Source organism: Lolium perenne, chromosome 6, assembly GCF_019359855.2.
Source record: "Lolium perenne isolate Kyuss_39 chromosome 6, Kyuss_2.0, whole genome shotgun sequence".
NCBI lineage: Eukaryota > Viridiplantae > Streptophyta > Magnoliopsida > Poales > Poaceae > Lolium > Lolium perenne.
In genome coordinates, this window is record NC_067249.2 from 97,739,352 (window position 1) to 97,758,995 (window position 19,644).

At 44.6% G+C, this 19,644-nt stretch overlaps 2 protein-coding genes and 1 pseudogene across 5 annotated transcripts; 1 reads left to right on the forward strand and 2 right to left on the reverse strand.

Annotated features, from left to right (window-relative positions):
* Positions 1-415: 415 nt before the first annotated feature.
* LOC127307392 (uncharacterized) lies at positions 416-1,235 on the forward strand. Its single transcript, XM_051338120.2, has one exon. It carries the CDS (start codon positions 608-610, stop codon positions 917-919), a length of 312 nt encoding a protein of 103 aa, XP_051194080.1. The 5' UTR covers positions 416-607; the 3' UTR covers positions 920-1,235.
* A 1,691-nt stretch (positions 1,236-2,926) lies between these two features.
* On the reverse strand, positions 2,927-7,802 carry LOC127307393 (putative disease resistance protein At1g50180; annotated as a pseudogene).
* A 210-nt stretch (positions 7,803-8,012) lies between these two features.
* Positions 8,013-11,988, reverse strand: LOC127307395 (uncharacterized). Of its 4 annotated transcripts, none has more exons than XM_071821960.1 (5): positions 11,398-11,988; positions 8,756-9,027; positions 8,585-8,671; positions 8,357-8,438; positions 8,013-8,273 (listed from the first exon to the last, which is right to left on the reverse strand). In XM_071821960.1, exons 1-2 carry the CDS (start codon positions 11,711-11,713, stop codon positions 9,002-9,004), a joined length of 342 nt encoding a protein of 113 aa, XP_071678061.1. In that variant the 5' UTR covers positions 11,714-11,988; the 3' UTR covers positions 8,013-8,273; positions 8,357-8,438; positions 8,585-8,671; positions 8,756-9,001. The 4 variants fall into 4 exon arrangements, 3 of the variants coding, with proteins under 3 accessions (XP_071678061.1, XP_071678060.1, XP_071678059.1); XM_071821959.1 differs by having other exon boundaries at positions 8,357-8,432; positions 11,387-11,988; XM_071821958.1 differs by having other exon boundaries at positions 11,387-11,988.
* Positions 11,989-19,644: the final 7,656 nt, after the last annotated feature.

Genomic DNA, 19,644 nt, shown 5'->3' on the forward strand with positions numbered 1-19,644 from the left:
GGAACCTCTTTTTTTTTTTTATAACAGACCAAATATAAGAAGTAAAAAAGATAATGAGTCATATAGAAAATTAAGTTATAAGAGATTGGCTAGAAATGTCCTAAACTTAGCCCACAAACTTTAAAGGAGAGAGACGGGCATGTGGAACGATGGCGAGCCTCTGTAGCAGGATAGTTGTATTCAAGAGAAAATAGCGACACCTGAGAGAGAAAACCCAGGATCGACCTCACCCTGGACGCCTCTCCACGTCCACGGCATGTGGCGCTGATCGAAGAGATCGAGTGAGTAACCACATCGACCAAACCGATCGTCCCCACCATGTTTGTGCGCCCGCTCTAGACAGCGACTGGAATAGGATTATTGATCGCCGTCGACATTGGCAGCCACACCAAGTCACCAGCGCACAAAAGCCATTCCGTTAGCTACCATTTGGCAAGACTAGCTTGTTGTAGTAGATATACATACCACCCCCACCTCACACCCTCACCCTCTTCATCTCTCTTACACGATTGAATAGCCCACTTGCGAAGCACAGCATCGTACCAAACCAACACCAGCCAAGTGAAAGCTCGAGCTACTCCTTCTACTACAGTCTATCAGCTCGATCATGGGCAACTGCCTCTATACCGGCGATGGTGGCGGCAGCGAAGGTGGCGGCTACCTGTCCGGAGGAGACGGCCAAGGAAGAACGAAGGTGACGGAGGAGGTTGCGCCGTCTTCGGTGCTGAAGGTGAAGATGGTGCTGACCAAGACGGAGCTGGAGTGGCTCATGGCGCAGCTCAAGGGCGGCGACCGGCGCCTCGAGGACGTGCTCCGGGAGATGGCGCGAAAGCGGGACGCCCGCGGGTGGCGGCCCAGCCTCGAGAGCATCGACGAGTGCGGCTCCGACTCCGAAACGGCCGCCATCTGCTTCGACTGACGTACAGACTGGTGCGAGTGAGTGGCATGGTCGTGCGTGCTCCTACAGCACGACGCCGAGCAGAGCACGTATATAGTTTCTTCTTGTAAATTGCAATTCTTCCGTTAATGTCGACCTGGCTGAATTCCGCCATCCTGAGCCGTGAGGTGATGAGTTAATCGTAGGGGACAGTCTAGCTAGGTTCTTCTTGAGTAGATCTGTAGCTTGTTGCAGCTTGTTCGATTGTATTTAAGGAGCTCGTTCTTGCTCCCTTCTCTTCTTCTTCTCCTTGTTTGTAAATATTGATGATGGAAAATGGTGAACGATTAACCGGTCAGTCTTGACTCTTGAGGGTGCACTGCTTATTTGTAACCGGAACCGGGTTCAGTTATTTCTCCTCCTGAGTTCAAAGTTCAAATAACAGGAAGTTATTTGGTCAGTCCATCGATTGCAGTTTGTTCGATTGTAAATAAGGAGCTTATTCTTGTTCCTTCTTTGCACTCCTGGTGTCTACTTGTAACCGCAACCGGGTTCACTTATTTCTCAATGTTCAGAGTTCGTTATCCTTATCTCTTCCTCCGTTTTAATTTGTTGTGCTCTGCTCCCATTTCCTTCTTCTCAGCTTCTTCAGGTCTGCTCAGAAAGGAAGATCTTGGTCTCTGACCATTTGCTGCAAACCACGTAACTTCTGGCAGGTGTATAGAAACAACTGTACTGTCGGCGTAAAACTGTAAAATAACTAGGGAACTAATAACTGGAAATATTCAAGTAACCACATCACTGCTACTGGTTCACCGACAGATTACTGTCATAATTCAACCTGTCAAATCGATGCAGAACTGAACACGAAAACCTGATGTAGACTCTATCAGTATTATACTACTATATATAACCTGGAGTTAGTTCCGGCTTGAGACAATGGTAAACACACACACACGCGGTCTGCTCTTAGCCACCAAGATTCCAGGGAGAGGAGACTGACGATTCCATGGCTTGCGTGGCCACCATCTTCCTCGTGAGAAGGACACATTTGGTTACGCACTGACTAACCCGCGACCCAGTCCGTTTTAACTGTCGGACAAAAATTCAGAACGAGACGCATCAGACTGCATTTTTGTTCCATTCCACGGAAGGGCAACACTCTTGTCGTGTTCGCGTATATCGGTGCACACAAACTGCGTTCCACGGGCGCGCGCACGCAACTAGCGCAAGCCGCCAAGAAATGGAGAAATACAGGGAGGGATTGCAGAATTTGTTGGCGTGGATTACGGTGACAGATGCCAGAAACGCGATGCTGCGGTCCAGTGTAGAACAGCGAGAGCGAAGGTCGCAACGAAGCTGATTTGGTAGAATTATTGCCGTTTCATCCATGGTTTGGCAACCTTTGGCTCGTAAAGAAAACAGCATGTGTACTGAATTGCTGTTGGGACAGGAAAGAAAAGAAAAAGACTTGTCTTAGAAAATCAGGTGAAACAGCAGCTAGTGCAGCTATGGACAGGAAGCTAACGGAATTGTTTCCTTTTTTTTTTTAATCAACAGGGACCTCATCCTGGTTCCATTGATAAATCAACAAAACTTAGCAGTGTCACTGGTTTATTACAGAGATTACAATTGCAGAAAACAGGAAACAAGATAGAAACTACAAGTTTTTTCAGAGCTGCAGAGCTAGAACAAAAGCAACAACAAAAGCAAGACAACTAGCCCTCGCGCTCCCAGGGGGGGGGGGGGGGGGATCACACCGCTGCAGGTAGTGGTGCCGCAGGTGCCGTCGATTGCGGGCCTTTTCGCATCCGGCGAAGAGCAACGGGTAGAGCTGCTTCTCAGGGTTCCAGCACCAGTATCTGGGACACCTTTGTACAGAATGTCTGCACACCAGCCTCCATGTGAGGTTGGAAGATGAGCTTCCACCTCTTCACACAGTGAAATATCATCCTCCACACCTGATCTATACCCAACCATGGAACACCGTTAAAGATCATGTTATTCCTTATTTTCCAGAGGCACCAAAGAGAGGCAGCACAAATAGAGTATTAGCTAGCCAGAACTTAGCAACAGACAAATAATCATTACCCACCTCAACATCAAAGATTTGAGAAATGGTTTGCCAAATCTGTTTAGCTACAATGCATTGGAAAAAAAAAAAGGAGATGATGAAACAGTCTCTTCTTCAGCACAAAAGATGCATTCTTCTGGTTTGTTTAGATTTCTCTTTTTTAGATTGTCCCTGGTCATTAGCTTATTATGGAACAAGAGCCAAAGGAAAATGTGGACTCTAGGTGGTACACGCAAATGCCAAACTGCAGGAATGTAAACAGGTTGGACACCACCAAAATCGATGATAGTGTAAAGGGAAGAGGTAGAATAAACCCTTTGTTTTCATATTACCATATCAGAGCATCAGGTAAACCAGAAAAAGAAATGTTATTAGCTATAGCTTCAAGCTCATACAAAAGCTGCATGAGAGAGGAGTTAAAATTTATTCTAAAGGTTAGTTTAAGTTGAGACCCATCCCAAATGTTCTGAAGAGTCACATTATGTTCATTACACAGAATGTAAAATGTCAAAGAATTGAACAGCCAAAGGAGAAGTGCCAAATCAGGTGTCCTCCCAGAACCTGATCTTAGCACTATCCCCAACCTGCCATCTATATCCAAATTTAATACTTTGGACAGCCCACATGACCCCTATCCAGGATTGCTCAAAATCTTTTTCCACACATTCTCTGTTTGATCTGTGCTCGCCAAAACACTAGCAGTCACCTTGATCCCAAGTAGGAGGCAGCCACATTTACGAACAATCTGAATCCCTACGTTTCTCAGACTTTGCAGTTCATTCTCTTCGCGGATGTTCATGCTCTTCCAAAGTAGCTCCCACCCCACCTCTACTGGCATCAGATCAACTCGATGGGTATGTTCTGCACCAATTTTCATAGCAATCGTATGATCTCGTGTTGTTAGTAAAATTATTCCAGCAGCTGCTGCATGTAACGGAGCTTTTAGTAGATCAATCCATACATTGATCTGCCACAGATCATCTAGAACAAGGAAGAAACTTTTGTCCTTAATTATTTCTGCAAGCTTGCTCTGGAGCTCTGCTATGGTTTCACCTTGCCCTTGCTGAAGTCCTATATTTCTAAGAACCTCTTTTAGAAGAGTAACTTCATTGTAATCCCGTGAAACACAAATCCATGCGTGTTTCTCAAAGTTTCCTGTATACTTTCTGAGGTAGTGTTGTCTTATCAACCCCTCCGGTTCCAACAATAGCTACCTTGTAAGCTTTATCTTCTTTATATGAGAGTATCAAGTCCACTAGTTTTCTGGTAGAATGTATGATCTCCTTCACCACAAGGTTGGGTTCAACAAGCTGGGAACTTTTTCTTGGCTTAGACGTTGAACCTTTACCAGAAGGCGCTGCCTCCGATCGTGTTAGGAACTTTTTTCCCAGCTTTGAGATCTTCTCTATCCTTGTATTAAGGTTTTTAATTTCAATGGCAATCTCATGACGCCTCTGCATACTAGGAAAGCAAGATAAAATTGAAATACCACTACACCCAGTTGAGTTTCTTGATGATAGAGGGTGATCTTCCAGTAGCTGGCATCCTTCAAGTCTAGCCGAGTCAATGATATCATCAGCATCATACACTGCATCCTGCAGCTCACAAAGCCAGTTGTTAACTGCTAAGTCTTCCATCCTCCTTTGCTCAGCATCTTGAAGAAAACACTGTATTTGGCTCACTGTTCCTTGAAGTTCTCTGAGTTCTTCTTTTACCCCAAGAATCAGAATTTCCCTCTCTGTAATGATATCTTGCAATTTCTTCACACATGATCCAACCATGAACTTATTATGGTTGCCATCAGACAAACATGAAAGGAGATACACCAAAAATGCCAAGTATATGAGAATGGCGACCTTGCTGGCAGGCAATTGCCTGTAACTAGGGAAAAGGAAAGAAAAGGTGAACACACTCATTGAAAGATATCAGCTTTAGCAGGGAACAAGAAGAACTACCAGGTAAGTGACTAGACTAGAGCTATCAGAAGTAGAGAAAGTACCTGAATATCCGTAAATTTATAATTCACTCATCAGAGTGCTGCAGAAGGGTAAGCAAACAGTTTCAGCAAATCATATGGCTTGGTGCCTCTCAAAAGGATCTGTTCAGCAAGTAGTCCAACAGAACCAGGTACCCTCCATAGAGCATAAGAATTTTGCTACATCTGGAACATCTGCAAATGCATATCAGACATGTTTTGCAAGGTGAAATCAGACATGAATTAGAAGAATTCAGATAATACAGATGAAGAAATCCAAAGTCCTCCTTTATAGTGGACACAATCAAGCCTACCACTTACCAAACAGAATGGATACAGAAAGAGGCAGAATGTGGAAAACTAAAGAGCAGTACCTACTGAAGTACCATGTTCTGACTGGTTATGCTGGAAGACTGCTTACTGGCACCGATGGTCAACTCATGAGGAGTATTATTCAGCAAGAGCATGCAGGTGTAATACAGCTATTAGTCGGCACCTCAAGATTCCATAAGCATATGTGAGACCTGGTGCATGTGCTTGTTTTTTTCCTAGCTCATCATGTACGCAAGTTGCATCATTTAAAAGTACCCATGACTACTTCAGCTGAAAATTTAAATGAGCTCATAAGGGAAACATGCTAACTCGATGAAATTTTAATGTGCTCATGAGGGTATGAAGCCAACCGTACAGAGGTTACATGGGGCAGCTTGCGCCAGGCTAGACTATTTGGGCTAGCTATACATATAAGCAGCGGACACAGATGCACTCATTGTTGGCTGTTGTGGCGGCTGTGGCTGTGGTTAGCCAATCACAACAGCAGAAGACCTCCTAGTAGGAGGGTGACCCTACTGCTGAATAGAGACTTCCTTTGATACTCAGCCAACAACTCTGGGTGTAGGGCAAAACAATTATCAACTGTGTGCCCAGACTTCTTGCAGTGAGAACATATTTTCCCTGAAGAACCTCTGAAAGGACTCCGATGGGCAGCAAGAACACTGATGTTGGAGCGGAGCGGTGGGTGAGGTAAGGAAGCGAAGACGTGTATCTGGAGCAATCAAACTAGCAAGTGCCTCATCCAAAGAAGAAGATGCGGGGTGGCCGAGAAGCTGGGTTCAGTTGTTCTCAAACTCCTGAGCCTTCCCACAAACTGAAACATTAAGGGCTGAGCTTCATGATTTTCCTTTGCCACACAAGAATCACACCTACAGCAACTATTTGGAGTCATTGGCATAAGCTGACTAGTCACGCCAGTGAAGGTTCCGTAATACTCCTCTATAGACATGTCATGCTGATGCAGATTTTGCAACAAAGAATATCGAAGTGTCCCACTTGGCTGTAGATACTTCCATATTTCACGACTCAGCCACCGCAACGGAACAACATAAAAAATTTAAGGCACCCATGACCTTAGAATCTGATTTTCTCCAAGTCTTTCTCATGGCCTCATCCTCATCATCAAAACCAGCAGCTCTCACAACAGTTCTAACTGAGAATGAAAACTCTCTGCAATTCGAGCCATCAAGCTTGATATCAATAGAAAAGAAAGGCCCATCCTTGGCCATTGCAGCAAGCAAGAAAACAATCCCTTGCAGCAGCTATGGAACAGAACAGGCAGAACCGCAGAACAAGCCACTTGCAGCAGCTTCAACACATAAAGAGCTGAGCAAACGGGCAGAACAGAGCTGCTTACAGCAGCTAGAGCAGAACAGATACTCACAGCAGAGAAAACGAGCAGAGCCGCTTCTTGCAGCTGGCCAACGACCAGGTAACGAGTTCCGACAGCAACAGCATGTAGAGGCACAGTAGGGCTCCAGTCCGATCTGGACTGGTGCGACCGGTGCAACGGAAGACGTTGGCAGCTGCGCCGAGTCCAACCTAGACTCGGCGGGCAGGGCAACAGGACATGGCACAAGTCCGACTTGGACTCGTGCGGAGATGTGAGCGGCCGCGGGCGACTTGCCAACGGTGGTGGCAAGGAGGTAGTTCACCATCAGACCAAGCTCTTGTACCATGTCATTTGACCAACCGAAGATTTTCTCCATTGCATTCAAAGTAGTGTACAGAGGTTCCATGGGACAACTTGGGACAGGCGACTATTTGGGCTAAATACATATACATAGAAGATAGCCCAAAAAACTGTTACAGATAGAATCAGGAAAGTTAGTCAGAACTTCTTAAGCTCTGAGGGCTTCATAGCTTCTTTTTCTCGTTTTTCAAGTGTTCAACTTCAATCAAGATGAAAGTCCTTCTAGACAAGGTGCTTTTGTAATGTTCAGTCTCATGAAATAAATGCATTGATCCATCATCTCCAAGAATATAAATCTCCACTTCTTCAACAGATCCATTCATGAAGAAAGAATCCAACACTTTATGTTAGGTTTTTTTTTCTGATATCCCTACTATCGAACTGAGCAAGGATAAGTTTATATAATTATAAGATTGTCTGTTTGCAACATCTCGAGTTTCAGGAGGGGAAAAGTAGCCTCATAGGAGCATGTTTTAAACTAAAAAGTGATCTTCAAATTGAAATGATTATGATTTCATAACTATCCATAGAAACAGTGTCTAAGCCGCAACATTACCAGACAAATTTTGTGACCAGATCTCTGTAACCATGTTCATTACTGGCAATTCTAAGCCTTCAGAGCAGTGATGCTCAATAATTATAAGACTAAAATATGATGTGAATATGTGATGCTCAGACGGTTGATCAAACCTACCTTCCTGGAGACACCCAGGAAACTGAAAATGCATTTGAGCTGAATAAATAGTAAGTTGGGGCAGGCCATATTAGGTTCCTATGATCTTACTGTTGACAAGGTGCTAGCCAGGCAAGCCACGTCTCTTGTACTGGCTCCTCCACTATGTCCAATCTCTGGCAAGTGTGAACACATGGAAATGTGAGAAAACAATGCATTTCAACCGTACCTTGAAAAGAAACATTGGTTGAATCTCACCTTACACTAAAACAATTTCTCTGCAGTCAAGATCGATCTTCAAGGGCTTCTGGGTCAAAACCCCATCAACAATATTTGGTAGACAATGTGAAGGGAAATGTAATTTCAAAGAAGGGATTTAGTAGAGGATACCACACAAAAAGGCAAAAGCCTTGCATTTCCATGCATTGATAGAAAAAATAGGTTATATGTACAAGTCCGTAGAAGGACAAACACCACACCATACAACTCGACCCAGAAAGACCTAATCTAGGGGAGTAGTTGGTGAAGGCCACGGGCCCCGCGTCCGCCCACTGTCTTGCCTCAGCACAGACCAGATTGGCCTCCTATGGTCTTATCGTGGAGGTGCAGCCACAACTCTTGAACTGGCTCCTCCGTTGTGTCCAATCTCTGATAAGTGTTCAACACACATGAAAATGTGAGAAAAACAAGCATTTCAAATGCATCTGGAAAATCGTTGGTTGAATTCTCACCTTGCAACTTGGAGACTTCCTCTGAAGCCACGATCAATCTTCAATGGCTTCTGTACCAAAAGCCGATCACCATGTTCTGCAACTAATTGAAAGGAAAATGTAAATTTATAGGAGTTACGAGAGTACATTAAGTAATTCTATGGGCTTTACGATTTTAGAGACATAAACCAGCATGATTTTGAATTTATGAAAGCACGCGACGAAAAAGGCAGAATATAATCAATATACCTCATCTTCAAACAAATGGTACCACGGAAGGGTTGGAGTAAACAGGGTGTCTCAAAGCATTAGCACACAGAAGAGCACCGCATGATCCTGCAAAGAAGACAAACATACCAACCAATTACATAATTAAGGTACCATTTTTGGACAATTATTTTGAACCAAAGCAGCACTAACCTCCTCTTGGGGTCTCAGCTTCTCCCTTTTAATAGTGAAAAACTGAGAATCATACAGATCACCCAACCAGAACGCACAAACTTGCCAGAACAGATATAATTGAGTAATTAAAGAAAACATCATAAATGAGAGCCAAACATGAAGATAAACGGTGATTAGCAGAAGCATCAAATATGCATTTCCACAAAATGACTGCTACAAAGTAACAAAAGAAGCTGCGAGACAGGATGGAGTAGACAGAGTGTCTCAAACAATGCATACAGTACATGATCCTGCAAAGAAGACAATCAGACCAATCAATTAAGATAAACGACTTAAAGATTTAGAGCAGAGCAATGTAACTTTGTTCCCAAGAACTGAGAGTCATTCACAAAATCCAGACAGGACACATGAACTTGGCAGAACAGCAAAATTTACATAATCTAAAATTGTATAATGAGTGCCAAATGTAAAGATAAATAGTGATTAAGCACGCACACAAAGTATCATTTTCAGCGGAAAGACTGCCACAAAGCAACAAAAGCAGTTATTCAGGTATATTTTGTTCAACTATTAACTGGTGCCCACCTGGCTTCAGCAAAAAAAGACCAAACTTCTTATTTGCAGGTGAACATAAGTGGCAGGCTGGCAGTAAATAGTAACCATGTAATTTCAGCATTCAAATAATTGCCTAATGGAGAACTTGCTACAGTGTACTTAAAATGTTCGGGAGGCATGGTCAAAGCCTGAATTTCACCCCATAAAAGCTGCCGAGAAGTGAACAAAACACATATCCATTTATTAATTAATTAACGATTTCATATTCATGTTACCAGATGCTCTATAGAAACTAAACTTCAGCTAAAAGCATACATTGAAAATAGACCGGCAAGTTTGGCAAGAACATAACTTTTGACAAGTGAAGTTCAATCCAACTATCCTTCTAGCTTGGCTATAGTTCAAGTTAGCAAAGTCCCTTCAAGATATATGTAAAATGCAATGTCCAATATTTTATCAAAAAAAATTAGATTTTTGACCAATTTTTTAGCAATTAAGGCTGTAAAGAAACTCCCTTTCAAATCCCAGTTCCTATGTGGCAGATATACTACTAACCAACAACCCTAATCGTCCAGAGGTACTAAGTAGATGCTCTATAATTTTTTTTAGATTTTTTGACCAATTTTTTAGCAACTAAGGCTCTAAAGAAACTCCCTTTCAAATCCCAGTTCCTATGTGGCAGATATACTACTAACCAACAACCCTAATCGTCCAGAGGTACTAAGTAGATGCTCTATAAAATCTGCTGAGACGTGAAGAAAACTCATATCCGTTTATTAGTTAGTTAACGATTTCATATTTGTCTTACTAGATGCTCTATAGGAATTAAACTTCAGCTAAAAGCATACGTTGAAAATAGACCAGCAGTTGGCAAGAACATAACTTTTGACAAGTGAAGTTCAATCCAACAATCCTTCTAGCTTGGCTATAGTTCAAGTTAGCAAAGTCCTTTCAAGATATATGGAAAGTGCAATGTCCAATTTTTTATCAACTTGTTTTTTAGTCTTTTGTCCAATTTTTTCTATCAATATCCATTTTTTAATCAATTAAGGCTCTAAAAAAAACTCCCTTTCAAATCCCAATTCCTATGAGGCAGATATACTACTAACCAACAACCCTAAACGTCCAGAGGTACTAAGTAGAGAGCCAAATTAATTGTCCACAGGTACTAAGTATAGAGACTACTCGTTGACATGTACTAAGCAGAGAACCAAATCGTGCACAGGTAGGGAGTCTAATCATCCAGAACATGTACTAAATTGGGAGCCTAATCGTGCACAGATACTACGGTCAAACACACAATTGCAGTCGACCATCCATTACAGGACGGTCAAGAAATAGGTTTCGGCACAAACCGTGTATTTTCAGCATTCAAACAATTGACTAATGGATAACTGCTACAATGTAATTAAATTGTTCAGGAGACATGATCAAAGCCTGAATTTAAGCCCATAAAAGCTGCTGAGAAGTGAAGAAAACTCATATCTGTTTATTAATTAGTTAATGATTTCATATTCATGTTACTAGATGCTCTATAGGAACTAAACTTCAACTAAAAGCATACGTTGAAAATAGACCACCAGTTTGGCAAGAACATAACTTTTGACAAGTGAAGTTCAATCCAACAATCCTTCTAGCTTGTGTGGCTATAGTTCAAGTTAGCAAAGTACTTTCAAGATATATGGAAAATGCAATGTCCAAGTTTTTATCAAAAAAAAATTGAGTTTTTTGTCCTTTTTTTTTGTTAATGTCCAACTTTTTATCATTTTTTTGAGTTTTTTGTCCAATTTTTTTATCAATATCGAATTTTTAAACAATTAAGGCTATAAAAAAACTCCCTTTCAAATCCCAATTCCTATGCGGCAGATATAGGACTAACCAGCAACCCTAATCGTCCACAGGTACTAAGTAGAGAGACTACTCGTCGACATGTACTACTAAGCAGAGAACCAAATCGTGCACAGGTAGGGAGTCTAATCATCCAGAACATGTACCAAATTTGGAGCCTAATCGTGCACAGATCTTTGGGTCAAACACACAATTGCAGTCGACCATCCATTACAGGACGGTCAAGAAATATGTTTCGGCACAAACCGTGGCGATACCCTGGGCTTCGCTTTTGCTGTGGAGCATGGTCGAGGACGCCACTTCACGGGAGCAGATCTGCTCCTCGGCGACAGCCACGGAGGTGGTGGCGCGAGCGAAAGAGGGCGAAACCGAACCGCGGCGGCAGCGCAGGGGGAGGCTGCGGTCCGGGATCGCGGAAGACCATCCACGGGCGTCAGCCTCCTCGCGGAGGTCCTCGTCCCGGGCCCTCTTGGCGACGGCGTCCCGCCGCCTCGCGACCTCGACAAGGTCGTCGTCGTCGACGAGATACCAGGTGGTGTTAGCGCGCGGGGCCATGGGCTCGATTGAGGCCATGGCAGCGGATGGAAAGCTAGGGTTGCGCGCGAGATGACGGAAACTAGGGGCGCGCGCGAGATCGGGGAATCTAGGGTTGCAGGGTGAAAGAGCCTCCAGATCGCGGAATCGAGAATGCTCGCGAGATGGGAAAGAGGAGCGAGATGGGGGCTTTGCTGGCTTTAACGACAGTGATTAGGTCGGTTTGATGGGTTTGAATCCGAGCGCGAGTAGAACTCGGTCAGGTTTTGGATAAGGACTGTGATTAGGTCGGCTCCGTTCGCTCTTTCAATTTACTAAGGTGTACAATGGTGGTGATGACTCAGCTGTCTGTAAGGGGTAGTTATAGGTGATTTTGGTGATGTGGAGAAAAGAGAATGAGGAGAGAGAGGGAGGCTGTCTGTGAAGTTACAGACAGTCTGTAGGCTTCTTACAGACGGCTTATAGACAACATTTTTATTGTTGTATGAAGAATGTCTATAACTTATACTCACACATGGTTATAGCTAAAAATAGATAGCTTACAGACAGATCACTGTAGACATTGTCTATACTACTGTCTATATATGATATAAAGTGCTATTACAGACACCACCTATCTAGACCATTGTACATGCCCTAATCATCCTCCGTTCTTTCTTCCTGTTAAGGACAGCGGTATTCACCCAGCCTCTACATCCCCAACCGTTGGATTTAGAGCATCTCCACTCGTCCCCCTATATGGACTTCGGCGCAGCCGTTTTAGGGTCCATATTAAGGGACGCAGGCGGTAAAACTAAATTAGGGACCGGACGGCTGCAGTCGGAGCCTCTATAAAAAAAAATTCTAAAATATAAAAAAAATCGAAGAAATAAGTAAATTCATTGATAGTTTGCCCGATATTTGTACAAATTTAAATACATAGATTAAAAAAACTAGCAATTGCCGCCGCTGCGCCCTAGCCCTAGGTGGTGGTACATCGCCGTCGCGTAGTCCTCTTCATCAGGCTCCTCCTCCTTCGGCTGCGGGAGGTGGTGGGCGGACACTCCTGATCTTGACAGTCGCTTTGGAGTTGTTTAATTAGCCAGGTCTCTCTCTGTAAACTGTGAGAGCCCTAGGTGGTGGTACATCGTCGCTCCTCCTCCTCGCATCGGTAGTTCGCCGCGCTCCACGCCTCCGCGAACTCGTCCATCGCCGCGAGGATTCCAGCTGGGCTTGGCGCAGCCCAGGGAACTCCTCCGGGTCATCATCCGCCTTGACGATGGATGCCGCCGCCTTGTATTCCGGCGGTGGCATCCACTCGCGCTGGCGCGGCGGAGATGGCTCGCGAATGACGAGGGCGCCGCCGCGATCGCCATGGTGGTGCCTGCGAGAATGAGCAGCCTTCACCGGCTTGTCCTTCACCTTCAGCAGGATCCTTGGCGACGATGTGTTGTAAGGCGAGTACCTCGATGAGGACCCGCGCGCTGAGGACCCGCGGGAGGAGGAGGAGGAGGAGGGGCGCGACGAGGAGGTGGACTAGCGCAGCGTCGCCCACTGGCAGTCGTTGCCTCGTGGCGCCGCCAACTGCAAGTGTCGTGGCGGCATCTGCAGCGGCAGGTTGTTCCCATCGACGATGTACGGAGGACCCACACGAGGATCCTCCCTGGCGCGCTCCACCACCGTCGCCGTCCATTGATGATGTAGTTGGACGGCGGGTCGTTGTTGCCGTCGTAGGTGGCGCGGCGATCGGCGCGCTGCCGGACGAAGAAGACCGTCCACGCTTCGTCGTTGTCTGGCGACCACTGCGGATCGTTCCGCTCCTCCGCCGTGAGGTGATCCCAGGAGTGGTTATAGATGGCAACGTTCCGATCTGTCCCCGTCGGCACAGGGGGGACCGTCAGGCCGTCGCGGCTGAGCGCCCCCCCCCCCCCCCCGGACAACACATGTACAGCGGGACGCGGTAGCGCGCGTCCCAGAGGGCGCGCGCCTCGGTGACGGGCAGGGGCCAGCGGCGGAAGCCCTTTGCGGCGGCGCCTGATCTCTCTTGGTCTTGGTGGTCCATGGCTAGGGGCACTGGAGGACGACACGGTGGAAGTTTGGAGGAGGAGAAGGGAGGTGGAATGCGCGGCGAGGGACGCGCGCGGCGGTTTATATAGTGCCGAGGAAGCTCGTTGGCGGGCTTTAATGCCGCCGCTGAAGACGAGTAGGCGGCGCTGAACACGAGTAGGCGCATTAACGCCAATGCGACTCGACGCGGAATGCGAGCAGGCAAGTGTAACACCCCAAATTTCAATAAAAAGAAAGTTAGAGAATTCCAGAAAGCAAAATTTTCAAACCAACAAAAACTTTTTAATTTGCATATAGTACCATGCATAGGACTTGTGCATTTGATTGATATGCCATGATGATTGCTATTACTTGTATTTGATATGCTCTAAAACCCTAATGTGATCATATTAAGATCACCAACCAAATAAATCAAAGAGGGAGAAAATCCATTAAATGAAAAAACCTAAAAACCCTCACATATGCCCTAGGGCATTTTTATAAATTTTGACCCTAGACCTATTTGGTCTTCACCATTAGTTGAATAATGTTATTAAACACTTATTACAACTTTTGGAATCAAAGAATTTTAATTCAAATGAAATTCAAACACAAAACTAGCTCACATATGATAATGGTCAAAATTGACAATTATAGTCTGATCACTACTTTGAGCCATTGCCATTCAATTTTCTTAAACCAAATCTTGCTAACTCTTTGCACCATTTCAAAGTCAACATCAAGGTGAACAACTTTTGTAAAGATCATCATGCCAAAATCATCTTGGATCATGAGCAAGGCTCATCCAAAGTCACAACTTTTTAACATATGTAACATTCTCCACTTAGCCATTCTTGCCAATTCTTGAAATTCTAAATTTCCACCACCACCTCAAATCCTCTCTGGTCAAATACAACTTATATCAACACTCACATTTCAAAAAGATTCACCATTTGAATTATTTCAAATTTGGATATTTTTGCAAATTACAAAATCGGGCACTATTTGCAACTATTGCAAATAGTGATTCTACACCACCTAGATTACCCTAACCTACACCATTGTGTCCCCTGGTCCCCTCAAACCCTAAATGATGCATAGTAATGCTAAGGAGAGGAGGAGAGCAGCTAGGACATGGCCATGCCGGCCATGTCGCCGAGCCCGACGACCTCCCCTCTCTTCCCTTGCATCCCTGCCCTGGCCACTTCGCCACCGTGCGCCACCGCATCGCCTAGCCCTCCCTAGCACCGCCATGGTCGACGAGAACGACGACAACGGCCGGAGATCGGTCGCCCGCGTCACTGTCCCGCCACCCTCTCTCAATCCTATAAATAGCACGTTCCCTGGAAGCAAAGGAGCACACCACCAGACTCCCCACCTCTCACTGCTTCTCAACCACCACTCCACCCATCGAATCATCGCCGGAGCTGCTCCAATTTGAAGATCGACGCCGCCAGTACCCGGAGGTCACCACCGTCGATTGGAGCTGTTCCAGGAGGAGCCGCCGGTACCAGGAGCTCCGCCGTCGTCCACAACGTCACCACGCATACTGCCATCCCTCGCTGGAGCCCTGGTTAGCCCTCCGACCCCCTACCTGAGCCGCCGGTGAACTCCCCTCTTGCCGGCGGGACAATGAACCACGACCGTTAGATTTCGATCTAATCCAACGCACCACACTCGTCCATACTGATTCGGGTTTAGTGAGTCACTGACATGCGGGACCCTCTATCAGCGCGCCGCGCGTCACTGGACCGTGGCTGGGCTGGCTTGGGCCGTTCAGTTTGAATCTGGCCCAGTAGTTTTTCCCGCCGGCCCTTATAATTCAAACTCGATTTAATTAATTCCAAATGATTTTGAATACTGCTGCCACTTTGAAATTCAATAGATTGAAATTGGCTAAACCAAAATGGATGAACTTTATATTGTTGGAAAGCTAGAGAAATTATCTACAACATACCACTGGTCCCATGACCAGATTCTTTGTAGAATTAATGTGATAAAAATAACAAGGCATGGACTTTTCCCTATTCAAATAGTTATTAAAAATCAACCAAAATAGATATTAAGTTAATTCCAACTCTAATAGCTCACATTTGACTTACACTAATTGTTTATGCAATAAAATGGTGTGGTCACTTTGCATGATCATGCCATAGTTTAATTAATGGATGATATGGCTAGTTTAACTAGTTGATATTGTCCAAAACTATTAAAGTAAATTTTGTGGAGTCTTATACTTCATTTAAACTTGTCTCACATGAATTCATGGGATGTTTGGACCCCTGGTCCCAAACTCTCTTATATGAATTACTTGAGATTTAAATCATATGTAGTGATACTAAATGATATGAGGTGATCTATCTCATTTAAATCATTTTCCCAAATGATGATGATGAACATTTGACTTAGGCCAATATGAGTTCATACATGATTGTTTGAGAAATTAAATCTTAAGAAGATTTCAATGAGAGGAAATTATTTCTCAAAGAACCCTATGGAAACTATCATTTACATACTAAATACAAAGGAGTGAATTCTATTTAAACCACACCACCCATGCACCCTAAGTAGATTATTTGTGTGCATAGAATAGTTTGTGTGTTTATATGTGATGTATGGAACAGCCATTGAATTAGTGAGTAATTATACTCGTATTCAAATTTAGACGGTAGCACCGGAGGTTACGCCGAAGAAGAAGGTTGCTACCAAGAGGAGGAGGAGGAACAGTTTGAGAACTACCAAGGCAAGCTAATATTCTTGCAAAGTGCAAAGCCCCTTGGGGCAAGGCACCATGACTCTTACCTTTTCTTACATAAGCCTATCCCAAGTTTTTACTTTACAAGTTTTATTTGTTGTTTTCCAAGAGTTACTTTTATAGTTAACTTTGGTCAAAGTAAAGGATGGTTACTAGAGTAGTGAAGTAGACTAAATCAAGCAAAGCAAGATAGCACCCCTCATGATTTAGAGCTAGTGCTAATGAAATAAAACTTGACTACTCTAGATGGGAACAATGTGAATTTGAAATGAATTTGAAACCTTGGAATGATGATGCATTCCATTGAATGATTTTTGAAGGTGAATATGACCAAGAGAAGATGGCGATTTTTGATAAAACAATGATGTTGGTTTGAATGCGATACCTTTCCAATTAGTAAGTACCCCCACAATATCTGATTATGGGTAGGGCTTAACTGGAAGTTTATGCATCTTAGTATGGGTTCCCTCTGAACACACGTCATAGGGGTTACGCTTGAGGCTGCCTCCGTTGTTGAGAAATGATGTGAAATTGAGGTGAATTGTACGGCCAAGCCTGTGCGGTTCCGGGTTGACAGTTGGTCTTCACTGGGAGGCCAAGCTCATGGGGAGAGGTGCTCATACTAGGATTTATAAGTGAAAGGTTATGGTTGATGATCCGCGTACTGTGTTACGATGATTCGGGGTAATCCCGACGGATGAAATCAAATGTTGTGGCACAAGTGTGCAACCTCTGCAGAGTGTAAACCTATTCGAATAGCCGCGTCCATGGTTACGGACGGTTGGAAAGGCCATACAGTTTCCGATGTCATATCTTTGAAAAATGATGTTGAAAGATGATGGTGAAATGACTTGTGGTGAATTAAATTGAAATCACCACTTGAATGGTGGGAATGACACTAATGTTCCCACTTGAGTTAGTTAGCACTTGAATAAGCTTTTCTCAAAATTTTGTGAACTAAAACTAGCTTTATGCAAATAAACTAGAGCTTAGCAAACCATACTAGAATGTCTAGCACTTACATTAGTATTAGTTTGCGAGTACTTAAAGTACTCACGGCTTTGTCCCTGGCTATTCAAATGGCCAGAGTATGATGAGGAACAAGGAGATGACCAGCAGGACGCCTACGACAACTAGGAGTCTTCCGACGTCAAGCATTGGCCTGTGGACTAGAGAGTCCTTGTATCTTACGCTTCCGCTATGAACTATGAACTTGTGTCTGTTCGTTGATCAATAGATCAACTATTCGTGTAATATGGATCATGTGATTCCAATTTGTAAGACTTATGGCTTGTAATGAATGATGACTATGCTACTTAACTATTATGCCTCGCAACAACAATATTCCTGGGATTGCGATGTATGACATAATAGGCATCCGGACTTAAAAATCCGGGTGTTGACAGCAAGCAGGCGAGCAGCCTTTGACCGCCGCTGAAGGCGAGCAGGCGCATTAACGCCGAGGTGACTCAACACGGAAGGCGAGCAGGCTTTGATGAGCACGAAAGGCGATGAGGAAGACGACTCCGCCGACGCTGATGGGGCGGGTCCACTGCATGCAGGCGTTTCCCGTGGCTTCTCTTTCGCATCGTTTCCGCCAACACGCTGCGCGCCTGCACCCCCTCTATCCTCCCTTTCTACTGGGTTTGGTGTGAGGGCGCCGGATGCAAAGTTGGGCCATGTCGGCTAAAAACCATTTTTTGGGGCCGTGGCTGGGCAAGAATTTGGGTGCCGGCACTCCCCAAAGGCCTATAGGGGGCTTTGGGTAGGGTGAGTGGAGATGCTCTTAGTCATGCTGAACCGTTCGATCTAGAGCTCCCTCTACCTCTCTCCCGCTCTTGCGGCATTGAAACATGCTCGCATTGATCGCAGCATAAACCCAAAAAAAGCACAAGCTCAGCAGTCTGGGAGGGGTCGCGGTGGCGCGCCATGTAGCAATCGCCGGTGGACGCTGCACCAATTGTCAGCGGGAGGATGGCCCACCTACTCTGATCCATCCTCTAACCCTCCAAAGGGCATCCACACCACCTGACCACGCCCTCGAAGGTGGCATCCTTCTCTGCTTCAAATCATGGTCGTCCTCGACGATCTGAGGGCGCTACGGCAAGCACCGGAGACGGTGAACATGTGCTCCGGCGTGCTCACTACAGCAACCCTGAAGAACATGCTGCTTTGGTGAGTCCTCCATGACTAGGGTTTGGATGGTTTCCTAATGATGATTTACATGGTTTCCTAGTGCTTCAATGTACCATATGCTATGTGCAGTTGATTTTTACAGCTATTGCAACTAATTTCAAGATGGAAATAAATAGTAATTCTGAGGTTGCTTCGTGGTTGGTTGGCAGAGTAGCTGCTTGGTAGCAATTTCTTACAAGTGGAATTTTATCTTAAATAGAAGAGTAATAATGTTTCAATGACTTTTGCAACTACCAAATAATGTTTCAATGATCAGAAGATCTAGTGGTGCTCTGTTATATGTTGCTTCCCATTGTTTCGTCAGGCACAAATATGTCACTGTAGTTGTGATAACCCACAAGTATAGGGGATCGCAGCAGTCTTCGCGGGAAGTAAATCCCAATTTATTGATTCGACACAAGGGGAGACAAAGAATACTTGAAAACCTTAACAGCGGAGTTGTCAATTCAGCTGCACCTGGAAACAGACTTGCTCGCAAGAGTTTATCAGTAGTAACAGTTTTATAGCAGTAGCAGTAGTGAAATAACAGCAGCAGAGTAACAGAGACAGCAGTAGTGATTATAGTAAACAACAGGATTAAAATACTGTAGGCACGGGGACGGATAACGGGCGTTGCATGGATGAAAGAAACTCATGTAACAATCATAGCAGGGCATTTGCAGATAATAATAAAACGGTGTCCAAGTACAAAGCAATCAATAGGCATGTGTTCCATATATAGTCGTACGTGCTCGCAATGAGAAACTTGCACAACATCTTTTGTCCTACCAGCCGGTGGCAGCCGGGCCTCAAGGGAATCTACTGGATATTAAGGTACTCCTTTTAATAGAGTACCGGAGCAAAGCATTAACACTCCATGAACACATGTGATCCTCACATCACTACCATCCCCTCCGGTTGTCCCGATTTCTGTCACTTCGGGGCCATTGGTTCCGGACAGCGACATGTGTATACAACTTGCAGGTAGGATCATAAAACAATGAATATCATGATG